Raw genomic sequence first — 12,914 nt, forward strand, 5'->3', positions numbered from 1 at the left:
GTAGAGACAGTCCAAAAATGTATAAAGAAAATAATATCAGGATATCTGAGGTAGGTCTATATAGTCTTATGGGAAGGAATAAGGCCTATAAAGAATAATACAATTAATGACTGGGCACGGAATTACCAAATGCAACATTCCCTGCTACATGTTTATTGCTTTAGAGATCGCAGAGCAAGATGGCTGCAGCAGTGCCGCTTATGGCCTGTGATGTTCATACAGTAATAGCCAGAGAAGACAAAGCCCTAAGGCTACAAGGTCTGTTGTCTTTGTAACACGCGATGGAATACTGGTCACTATATATTTTTTGGACCAAATACCGCTATATATTGATATTGTGATTGGCAATAATACTGTGAAAATAATAAAAATTTAGAAAATGGTCGATTTACAAGCTGACAATGCATCAAGTCGTCCAGTGATTGAAGGAGTGGGTTATCGGTGGAATTTACACCGGTCACGTGACGGTAACCAGCCAATCAGAATCAAGTATTGGGACTACCCATTTTAGAATTAAGCAATAAGCCACGAGAGGTCTCAGGTTACCGGGTATTTTACACTGGCTGGGGGCGTAGGCAGACCCGAGGCACAGCCGAGGGTCTTCTACCCCTGTAAAGTAATGGTACCAGTAGCAGACCGTGTTACATAGAATAGACCAGAACACTCTGTAAATTAATGGTACCAGTAGCAGACAGTGTTACATAGAATAGACCAGAACACTCTGTAAAGTAATGGTACCAGTAGCAGACAGTGTTACATAGAATAGACCAGAACACTCTGTAAAGTAATGGTACCAGTAGCAGACAGTGTTACATAGAATAGACCAGAACACTCTGTAAAGTAATGGTACCAGTAGCAGACAGTGTTACATAGCATACAGTAGAACACCATTGAACACATTGTGGTTCCATGAGTTATCATAGAGCCTGTACCCTCCACCTAAACGCATGTAAACAGTGTCTCCCTCCTCCAGCTCTACCATCCTTCCACTAGATATCTGTTCATTACCTCCACTACTATTGTATCCACAGTTCCATAAGAGGCTCTGCCCATTCTTATACATGTAGACACAGAAGTCCTCTGATGACCACACGTTAAATGCAGCATATGTGAAGTGATAGAGTCCTCTGACCGGCGCAGAGAAGACCGCTGGGAACACAGGATGAGAGAACACATTACATTAATATAAATTAAAAATACAATTATAAAAATAAAAACCTTAATTTAAAAAGTCAGATCTACAAGTTTGTGTGAGTTAAGAGGTTACTTTCCTCATCTCCTCTGGACTGTTGTTTTCAATGTGAAACACACAGTGGTGGAAAGTAACTAAGTACATTTACCTAAGCACTGTTTACTTAAGTACAATGTTGTGGTATTTGTAGTTTACTTGAGTATTTCCAATTTCCAATACATTTACTTATACTTGGACATAAATATTGTACTTTTACTCCACTAAATTTATTTGAAGATTTTAGTCATTAGTTACTTTGTAGATTTTGATTATTATTACAAAACATATATATTAACCACTTTAGCCCCATTTAGGCCATTTGAAAATAGCGAATCTACACTACAAGCTTGTATATCTGCTATTTTCAAAAAGATTTCTTTAATATACATTTGAAAACTTGATATGGCACATATATTCTGCATAATGAATACTTTCACTTGTACTACTTTAAGTACCTTTTTACTTTTACGCAAACACATTTTGAATTCCGGACTTTTACGTGTAACAGAGTAGTTCTATATTGCAGTATTGATACTTTTACTTAAGTAAAAACCCTTTTCACTACCTGTAGATGGATTGTAGGCGTTGCCGACGTTAGTGGTGACTCTCTTGTAGATCAGAGTGGTGGTAGAACTATACGGTCCAACTTGTCCAACAATACCCAAACCAGCAGAGAAAGCCACCTTCGGTTTGTCTGTCAACACAGGAGGAGCATTATTATTATATAACAGTTTAAATATTATAATATATATATATATACCAGCTAGGTCGCGTGGTAACAAATCTCTTTGACAGATATAGCAGATCTAAAAGTTCACATGTCACAAGCTCACGTTATGAGCTTGTAGATCTGCAAAAGAAAAAGCCAAATGTGTGCCAAAGAATAGTAGATAATTTCATTTGATATGCATATGATATTTGGGGAATAATGTGCAGTAAATTCTTCATACATAATGAAGACATGTTTACTGAGCATATATCATATTTAATATTAGTATATCATACTTATTGATATATAATTAGTATAGTATATAAACGTTTATTAGTGTGTACCTTGTACATTTAATTGAACCTTTTGGGGATTTTTTCAATTCCTACTTTTGATATACATGTATACTTAATAATATGTTAGTATATATTATATTTATAAAACATACTTACTCCACAGTTGGTGTACTAGGCTTTCAGCAGCAGTCAGCCTGGTTTCTATGGTGGTCAGCTGAGCAAGATGAGCTGAAATCAGTGCATTAGCATTAAGTCAGTCATACAGTAAATACTCATGCACTTTCACTGTTGAGTGAGTAAGCTTTCCATTATGGATTATATGGATCAACTGTACAATAAAATACATTATCAAAAAAAGTTATCTATTCTCTGAGATCAATTATAGTAATTAAAGGAGTAGTTCACCCAAAATGTGACTTAATTACACACCCCATGAAGCCTTGAATTCATGGAGATTTCTGAGGGGCCCTAGCCCCTCCTTTTCCCAACTTGATGATTTTATTGGCTGATCACCCCATAGTGATGATTTGATTGGCCGAGCAAAGTACATATTGAGGATAAAATGTGCCGGCAGAAAAGTGAAGACGCCAAAAGTGAATGACATTTGTGATGATTTGATTGGCTGAGCACGGAATGTGATGTATGATGATAACACAGGTGTGATTTTTTTTTTTTAAGTTTTTGTCGCATTCCAATAAGCATATAATGTGATGCCCGGCTGAGTTGTGGTCAATTCAAGGCTTCATGGGGAGTGTAACTGATAATAAGTTAGTTTTTGGGTGAACTACTAATTAACCCCCAAAGTTTCTTTTCAACACATACTTGCATTCACTGAACACCATCTAGATCAAATTACCTTCACTTTCTTCCTTCAAGTCTTCAACATGGACCTCACTGGTGCTGAGTCTGGTTTGGAGGTCTGCAACATGGACCTCACTGGTGCTGAGTCTGGTTTGGAGGTCTGCAACATCGACCTCACTGGTGCTGAGTCTGGTTTGGAGGTCTGCAACATCGACCTCACTGGTGCTGAGTCTGGTTTGGAGGTCTGCAACATGGACCTCACTGGTGCTGAGTCTGGTTTGGAGGTCTGCAACATCGACCTCACTGGTGCTGAGTCTGGTTTGGAGGTCTGCAACATGGACCTCACTGGTGCTGAGTCTGGTTTGGAGGTCTGCAACATGGACCTCACTGGTGCTGAGTCTGGTTTGGAGGTCTGCAACATCGACCTCACTGGTGTTGTGTCTGGTTTGGAGGTCTGCAACATGAACCTGGAGGTCTTTCACAAGGCTCTCGCTAGCACTCAATTTGGCAGCCATTACTGAAAATATCACAGAGCAACATTATGTTAAACTATGAAACATTTTAAACGCATTTCATCCTGTACCTTTGCAACCTCTTCCAGCTCCATTGTGACCATGCTAACCTGTCATGAACATCTTCTGTTCCTTGGCTTCTTCCTCGCTGGCTGCCACCCTGTCTCTCAACTCTATCATCGCATCCCATATTTCATGCGTGAAGAGGGAACCTGGTTCGGCATCGCTCTGTCTCTCGCTGACCGGTCCGCTCTCCCCTGGAGCCCCAGCAGCCTTAGACAGACAGAACAGTAAAACAAGTAAAGCCACACAACCCTTCATCCTGAAGCAGAGTCATTATTTGATATCGTGCAGCTGCTTCTTATATCCTCTCCCTGCTCGTCCACCAACACTAGACACGTCACCGTCACCGTGCCCAGTGGAAAGTTAGTGTACGTGACAGTAAATGGTGTCAAGGACCCACCTGAGAACTGCAACAGGTGCTTTGATAAGATCTGGCAACGTTGCATATCCTGGTTCTGAAAAGAGTGGCTGTGAATATGTGTAATGTAACTGCTATCAGCTGTGGTTGTTTTAACCCATTCTGGACGGGAAACCCCTTTGGTGTTTTAAGCATTATGTTATACTTTAGCTCTCTGTCTATCAGGTTAAAATGTGCCTTGAGATATTATAGAACTGAAATGATCAATTAAAAATAGATAATTTCTCCACCAGACATAAAGCACAATGTCTCTGTCTAAAGGTGATTGATCCTCCAGACATAAAGCACAATGTCTCTGTCTAAAGGTGATTGACAGACATGAAGCACAATGTCTCTGTCTAAAGATGATTGACAGACATGATGCACAATGTCTCTGTCTAAAGGTGATTGACAGACATGAAGCACAATGTCTCTGTCTAAAGGTGATTGACAGACATGAAGCACAATGTCTCTGTCTAAAGGTGATTGACAGACATGAAGCACAATGTCTCTGTCTAAAGGTGATTGACAGACATGAAGCACAATGTCTCTGTCTAAAGGTGATTGACAGACATGAAGCACAATGTCTCTGTCTAAAGGTGATTGACAGACATGAAGCACAATGTCTCTGTCTAAAGGTGATTGACAGACATGAAGCACAATGTCTCTGTCTAAAGGTGATTGACAGACATAAAGCACAATGTTATTATCATGTAACCAGTGACCACCACACATTGCTTGCCTTGGGTGTAATACAATGGTACATACATTGCCACACAGAAACAAATTGACATGTGGGGTCTGAACTCTCCTGAAGTGTGTTTTTAATTTGTGCAAGCTTTGACTTTGCTGTTATTGAGAATAATAAAGAAGAGCTGAGTCTTGCAGTGAATTCAGTAGGACACGGTCAATATTCAAAATCAACACGTAACCCGATACGTATCGTATCGTGATTCGTATCGTGAGGTTGTAGGCAATAACCAGCCTAGTCTCTCATTGAATGTTTTGGGGGATGACTGATTTATCCTGTGTGCACGGACGGACAACGGGTAGTAGTAGTAACACCTAGCTCTGAGTCCAGTTTAACTAACCTTGCATCTTTAAGTCTCCCAGGCCACATTGATGTCCCAATGGAAGTTCAAACTATTGTCACGACTTTGGTTAAGCAGTAGGGGTGTAACGATATAGTAACTGCATCGATTTTAATTTCAAGAAACAAAGTATATCGAACTGAAAACAGCAACATTGACTATGTATCGTATCGTTTTGCAATGGAAATAATCGGTATCGAATCGTTTTGCTATGCAATTAATCGATGTATCGATTGTATCAATACTACATTTTTGTGAGGTATTTAGCAATTGCCAATTTTTTGAAGAAAAATTAAAAAGAGGGGTTTCATTAACAATTAAATTAACAAAAATGTCAATGCATTTTAAATAGTTACTGTATCGATTTCAAATCATCGTATCGTATCACCATAATGAACCAATATCGCCTGTGTACCGTCAAGCATGTATGGTGATACATATCGTATCGCTGTTAAAATGTATCGTTACACCCCTATTAAGCAGACTAATAAAGGCAAACTTAGGCTATATTTAGTTAGGCCTATTTTCTTACAAGTAGCTTTAGGGAGAAGTTGTGAAATGACTTGTCAATAACAGTAGTTTAACTGATTGAGACCTGGAAATCAGTTATTTCATAGTAGAAGAATAGTAGAATATGTTGTTATTACTTTTAAAACTGCCGGGGAAAGAATCTGTCATTTAGATGTTGCTGTGTATATAGAAACATGATGATTCAGGTTTTTTTCTTTCTTTTTTCTCTCCTTAAAACTCAGGTTAGGTTTTTAATTATGGACTCCTTGGTGAAGGAGACATTGAGAAGTTATAGCATTAGTCTTATGGTGTTAGTGGCAGTTTTATGTCAAATATTGGATATCATTGCGATGTTGCTGTTTCGTAGAAACCTAGTTGTATCATTCACAATCACAATATTTATAACTTTTAACCTTTTTCATAGATGTTATCTTTTATACTTTGTCGTATGCCAGTGACGTGTATAGTTGCTATTTTTTGAAACATTTGAAAAAATAAGTAACTGTTAACGCTACGATATCAAAGAAATCTCGCAACCTTGGGAACCTTGGGGCTTTGTACTAGGACTATTACTAAGTAGTGTAGTGGTCTTTTCACTGCGTCACTTTGAACTGTTATCATTTTGATGACATTGCCTCAAATTTTAAGAGCAGCTTTAAAGCTAAGAAAGAACATGGCCAGAGTGGAAATAATACAGTAGAACCTCATTTGAACCTCAGACAAGGAATGATCCAGATAATCAAAATGTAAATTCACCTTTTAACAGACATTTGTTCAGTGCACAACTAACTGTAACATGAATGAAAGCTTTCATTAGGCCAAGCACTGAGGTGACTGTCTACTCTAGACCAGTGGTTCTCAAAGTGGGGTCTGGGGACCCCCAGGGGTCGTTGAGGGAGTTCCAGGGGGTCCCCAGCTAAATGATAGTTTGGAACCAAATGGACCCTTACAGGATTGTAACTCTGAGAGTGTACAAATGGAACTATGGCCATTGACCCTTCGATTTGTACATACTCAGAGTTAAATTAACATTGATTTTACAATATGAATTCGGGTCCCAGAAATGTCATTAAATGGGCGTCCATAGTCTTGTCAAACTGGGGTATCCTTGAAATGAAATGGGTTGAGAATCACTGCTAGAGCCGTACAAATCTTCTTTTACGGGGGTCCCTGGACATATCTTTTCAAATGGTTCCCAAACTTTTCAGGCCGTGACCCCTCGCCCCCCCCCCCCCCCCCCCCCCCCCCCCGACATAATCATACTTGGGGACCCCCCCCCAGTTTGTGGGGGTCGGGTCGGGGGGTTTATTTTGTCCATGTATACCTGCGATAAAAAAAAAAAACACATTTGTGCAAATACCTTTATTCATAATGTCCTCATTAATCCTATCAACCCCCCCTCTCCCCCCTCTCTCTCTCTCTCTCCTGCTCAGCATCTAACTACGCCATGTCTAACGGGGGCGGGGTTGCCAGCAGTACCACCCACCTGTTGGACTTCCTGGAGGAGCCCATCCCGGGCGTGGGAACCTATGACGACTTCCACACCATCGACTGGGTCCGCGAGAAATGCAAGGACCGCGAGAGACACCGCAAGGTGAGGCTGCAACGGTTAATCGGAATCGAATCTATTATTCAATTAGTTGACAACTAATCGGCCGATTTATCGATTATGGAAGATAGTCGTTAGTTGCAGCCAGTGATGTCATCTCTGTGGGGGCTGCGGGGCTCGAGCCCCCATGAAGAATTTATAGTACGCACGAACACACACACGAACACACACACACACACACACACACACACACGAACACACACACACACACACACACACACACACACACACACTCATTAATTATTGTTAAACATTTGCATTAGACTACTTCATTTCTACACAACTAAAGAATGTAGAATGTAGAATAATTATTTTTGATCGTTTGCCTCTTATGTCCCCTAATGGTAACATCAATACAGCATGGAATTGTGGACAAAATCTTAATCTTATCCAACAACGACAAAATATTCTGTTCCGAGAGGCTAAATGTCATCAAATGGTGATGAGGTCTGTGGCTCAAATGCCCAATAAATAATGGGCCTTGATATGAAAAGGGTTGAACAATCACTGTTCTATAATAATTATTGTTTTTCTTTGTGTGCATGCATGTAGATTAACAGTAAGAAAAAGGAGTCTGCGTGGGAGTTCACCAAGAGCCTGTACGACGCCTGGTCTGGATGGCTGGTCGTGACACTCACAGGGTTGGCCTCAGGTAACGTGCACACACACACACACACACACACACACACACACACACACACACACACACACACACACACACACACACACACACACACACACACACACACACACACACACACATTTTAAGAATTTATTTATATCCACACAAAGGGAAATGCAGGACACAGACATTATGGGTGCAGTTATGTTACAATCACAGACTTATGACATACATGTCTTGGAATCATGATACAGCAAGAATGTCACTCAGCAGTGTCTCTAATAGCCATATTCGTTCACACAACGGTGCTCAGAGTCAGGACTAGGCTTAGTCTCATATGGTGGCATACAGTAGGCACACACACACACGCGCACACGCACGCATACAAACACACTGTACAAACACACTCCCCATATCAATCCTGTCGTCAGTGATTTTCACAAGCATGTCCTCAGGTAACACAAACATTGCCTCACTTCCTCTGATATACAGACACAGTAGACACACTGCCGTTATCTGTCTAATACAGCTTTCCTGCGTACCAATGTTTATAGGGTCGCCATTCTAACATAGTATTTCCTAAAATAACATTGAATAAAACTCAATTTCATTATAGTCATAATGAATCATACGTAAGCAAATAACCTAACAGTGGAATATCTATATCAACTATACTTATACACTATAGAGTGCTATGTCTACATAAAATGCTATCTAAGTTACTTAAGTTTAGCCTTTGAATACGCCTGTAAGGTTGTCAAGGCTAGGGCAAGTGCTACGTGCTAAGATGGCGTCACAACGCGGCGTCATGCGTTGTGAGCTTTGTAGATCTGCCATTTTCACTAGTTTTGTCTAATTTCTCTTTTGGGTCTTGAGATAAAAAAGTTTGGATACCACTGGTCTAATGCGTGCACATTGGTTATTTTAAGTTGGAAGAGTATTTAAAATTGTCATGAATGGTCTCAGAAATGTCATAAAAGCAAAGGTTAACGCCTCAACCTGTGATTTCTTCAAGTGGTTGGTTGTATGTACAACAGCAGCAACACAGGTTTAGAATGATAATACCTAAACATCATCATTTGGCTTTAGTTTATTCCATGAGCACATTCATTTATTTATTCTTTATCCAACGATTTTGCAACCCGTTTGAATTGATTTATTTTTTTAATTATCTAATGTAATCCTGGGCTACACTTGCTCTGCCAACCTGGGGGGGCAGCGGACTGACCTCATGCTTCCTTCTATGCATGAGGAGTCCCAAGATGCTTCTTTTCACCTGACGGGGCAGTTTCCCCGGCCGGACGTAGTGCGTGGAAGGAACACATTATTCCAACCAGTTCCTTTCCCCTCCATCAGGCGCCCCGGCTGGCCAGGGGGAGGTAGTTTTTTGTGAGGGTACCTACCCTATAGAACACGGGGAGAACATGCAAACTCCACACAGAAAGGCCCTTTCGCCAACCCCGCCTCGGGTATGGGCAGTTTGGGCAGTGATGACGCGGAGGAGAGAACACGCCCCCAGCGCCCACAGCGGGAATCGAACCCAGGACCTTCTAGCTGTGAGGCGACAGCACTATACCGACTGTGCCACCGTGCCCCTGAGCACATTCATTTCTCAAACCTTTTTCTCTTGTCCAATCAGGTGCTTTGGCCGGCCTGATTGACATCGCCGCCGATTGGCTGGCCGACCTGAAGGAGGGGGTGTGTCTGAGCGCCATGTGGTTCAACCACGAGCAGTGCTGCTGGACGTCCAATGAGACCACGTTTGAGGAGAGGGACAAGTGTCCCCAGTGGAAGAGCTGGGCGGAGCTCATACTGGGACAGGCTGAGGTAGGAGCACGCACGCACGCACACACGCACGCACGCACGCATACTTCTACTCCACTACATCTCAAATCCAAATATTGCACTTTTACTCCACTCCATTTATTTGACGGCTTTAGTTACTTTGTAGATTTTTATTATTATGTCGACCAATGACAAAGCTTCTAGGAACATCTTTGAATGCAGATTGTGGCCCCTAGATGAGTCACATATGTTGACATAACAGCTTTAATCTACCAAAGAAAAAAAGATTAGAGGAGGTATACTGACACTTTATATTGAAACGGGTTGTTATGTTGGGTTGGTTGGATGAAGAAGATCGAATCTGCCAAATGTGTGATCTCAATGAAATGGAGAATGTTGTTTAATAATATAAACTATAGCTGATATGAATAATTAACAACTTATCAACTGTACACTGTATTTGAAAAAGTGTTATTAAAATTTTAGGGCTGTCAAATGATTAAAAGTTTTAATCAGATTAATCACAGCTTAAAAATGTATTAATCATGATTAATCACCATTCGAACTATGTCCAAAATATGCCATGTATTCCTGTATATTGTTGTGGAAATGGAAAGATAAATGGCAGGAAGCTGATATACATTTGTTTTAACATACCATGTAGTATTCTGTTTATTTATTATTACAAATCCAGTGTGGTAGGATCATAGAAGAGTTTTTTTCTTCTTCTTATTTCCGCTTGTAAATTAGATTTTAGTAGGGGTGCCAGTACACTCCTGTCTACCACAGACAATATTATTTCTCCTTTTTTACAAGTTCTTATAAACCCTTTGTATTGAGAAACAAACACCATAAACAACTTTTCAAGTCAGTTTCAAGTATTTTAGTGAAGGAATTCAACCCACACAAATAAACAAACAACTCAGTTCATCACAGTTCATAAACCCAAGGTGAACAGTTCAGAATGGTTGAAAATAAATAAAAGAAACAAAAGATATATTCAGAAACTCATAACACATACGTAACCTTCAACCACGTGAATTCATTTGATTTCAACCCGGCCGGCCTTTTCAGCGCACAATAAACCTTCACAATCCGCTTCCCTTCCCAAGTTCATAGATAAGGAAAATAAATAAGACTCGTACCACTGGCTTGTCCGTGCCTGGCAAACAATGAATTGTCCACATCCCAAAACTTCAAAAGATAGCCTATGTCACGCAACACGCAAAGGAAGGAGTGTGTCAAAGAATGAACCGTGCAGGGTGGCTTTTAATGTCTCCCCGAAAACAACAAAACAAGTGCCTGAAATAAAATAAGTGAAGTACCACCGCTCCGTGCCGTGCGTGACAGCCAATAGAAAGAGATCAAGATGCGGGGCAGCGGGGATTCGGCAGTGCTTTATGATCGCCTGCTTTTGAGGGTTGCAGCTCTGTGGGGAAGTTGTCTTCAACAAGCCCGAGTCACCACTTTATCGGAGTAAACGCAGACACTAACACGGTGAAAATGGACTAGGGACTGGCTTTTTCGTCCACACACCCAGGTCCAACGCTGAACGAACGTCCCTCTCTCGCTCTGTCTGTCTCTACACTCAAATCAACAGAGCATTTAAAACAGTGGGTGACAGGTGTCAGGAACAGGCGGCTCGGGACCATTTCGGGCCGACACAATGCGTTAATTGCGTTAAATATTTTTACTAAGGCTGTCAAAAATAACGCGTTAATGGCATTAATCAAATGCGTTAATTAATTGCGTTAAAATATTTAACGCAATTAACGCATGTTAGTGTTCCCCCTAACATGCGCCCGTGCGCGCGGCTCAGGAACGTCCAGAGCATAACAAATCTGTCACTGTGTAGCACACAGTCATGATTGAACAACACCAGAGAGATAGCTTGTGTATTGTAGTTTGGTTGCAAAGTGGTTTGATTCTGTAACTCTGTTGCGTTACTTTGTCTGCCTAGCAAAGCCCCATTAGGCTACACTGCACACACACACACACACACACACACACACACACACACACACACACACACTACTAGTGTTAGCTATCAGCGGGCTGCAAGAATCACTCGGGTCCGTCGCAACTTTGGACATTTTGAAAATGCCATTAATGTTTGTCCGGCTGGTTTCGTGTTGTCCTACGCGATTACGTGAATCAGCATGGCTGCGCCTGCAGTAGGCTATTACCAAAACACTGGTACTTTTGTGTCGCACATGGAAAGCAACTGAAAACGGCCATGGATATATTAAAGACAGTTATCCTGTGCTGCTGTGCACCGCGGAGATAATGCGCAACTCCAGGTACGAACCAAAACACTGACTGAAGCTGATTCACGACTAACTATCTCCAGACTAGTCCTGCAGTCCCGCAATGAAGGAGAGACAATCTCGCCTCTCACTACAGTCCACTACAATGCCATTCTAGCCTTAAAACCTACATTTATATGTTATTCAATAATTACTTTAGCGCAAAATATAGGCTTTTCTAAACCAAGCCCTGTTTCCAAAAATGCTTATGTGCCATTATTGTATTTTGTGAATTTCAATTAACTATAGTCTACAGTTTAACCCATTGCTCAGCTATTTTAATTTCAAGGACCCCCAAATTAAATTGATAGAAAGTAGCCTAGGCCATTTTATTATGATTTTCATCTCTGGACTGGGACTCCAGTCTCCATTCATCCATCCATCCATCTTCAACCGCTTATCCCTAGTCGGGTCGCGGGGGCAACAGCTCCACCAGAGTGTTCCAGACTTCCCTCTCCAGAGCAACATTAGTGACTTCCTCCTGGGGGACCGCAGTCTACATGGCCAAAAGCCAGTGTTGATTTAACTCAAAGTGTAGGCTAGGCCTACAAATGCTCACATCACATCATGTCTATACTAAATGCATTAGAAAACAAAAATCATTCAAAAACAAATGTATATCCGTTTTCTGTCATTTATATTTCCATTTCCACAACAATAAACAGGAAAACATGGCATATTTTGGACATAGTTCGAATGGTGATTAATCATGATTAAATTAATTTTGAAGCTGTGATTAATCTGATTAAATTTTTTAATCATTTGACAGCCCTAATTTTTACGCAAATTAACTAAATTAATTAACGCCGTTAATAATCTTGACAGCCTTATTATATTTGCAAACTATCTAGAAAAAGCCTGGGACCTGAAAAAGCCATGTACAGCCAGTAAGGGATATATATATATATATTAATATTATGTTATGTTTTCTTTTGATTTGTTGCATTTGAATTTATGTTGTAGGATCAGCAATGCCGATAAT

At 40.7% G+C, this 12,914-nt stretch overlaps 1 protein-coding gene across 6 annotated transcripts in view; it reads left to right on the forward strand.

Moving 5' to 3' along the window:
- clcn3 (chloride channel 3) overlaps window positions 1–12,914 on the forward strand; it is a 69,147-nt gene that overhangs the window by 30,641 nt on the left and 25,592 nt on the right. For all 6 annotated transcript variants that reach the window (XM_083789073.1, XM_083789071.1, XM_083789074.1 and 3 more), the window contains 3 exons: window positions 7,044–7,204; window positions 7,772–7,871; window positions 9,481–9,668. In XM_083789073.1, the coding sequence (XP_083645199.1) occupies window positions 7,058–7,204; window positions 7,772–7,871; window positions 9,481–9,668 (435 nt within the window). In that variant the 5' untranslated portion in view covers window positions 7,044–7,057. The remainder of the gene's footprint in view (window positions 1–7,043; window positions 7,205–7,771; window positions 7,872–9,480; window positions 9,669–12,914) is intronic.

The sequence above is a fragment of the Protomyctophum parallelum genome, assembly GCF_964188405.1.
Source record: "Protomyctophum parallelum genome assembly, chromosome: 18".
In the NCBI taxonomy this organism is placed as follows: domain Eukaryota; kingdom Metazoa; phylum Chordata; class Actinopteri; order Myctophiformes; family Myctophidae; genus Protomyctophum; species Protomyctophum parallelum.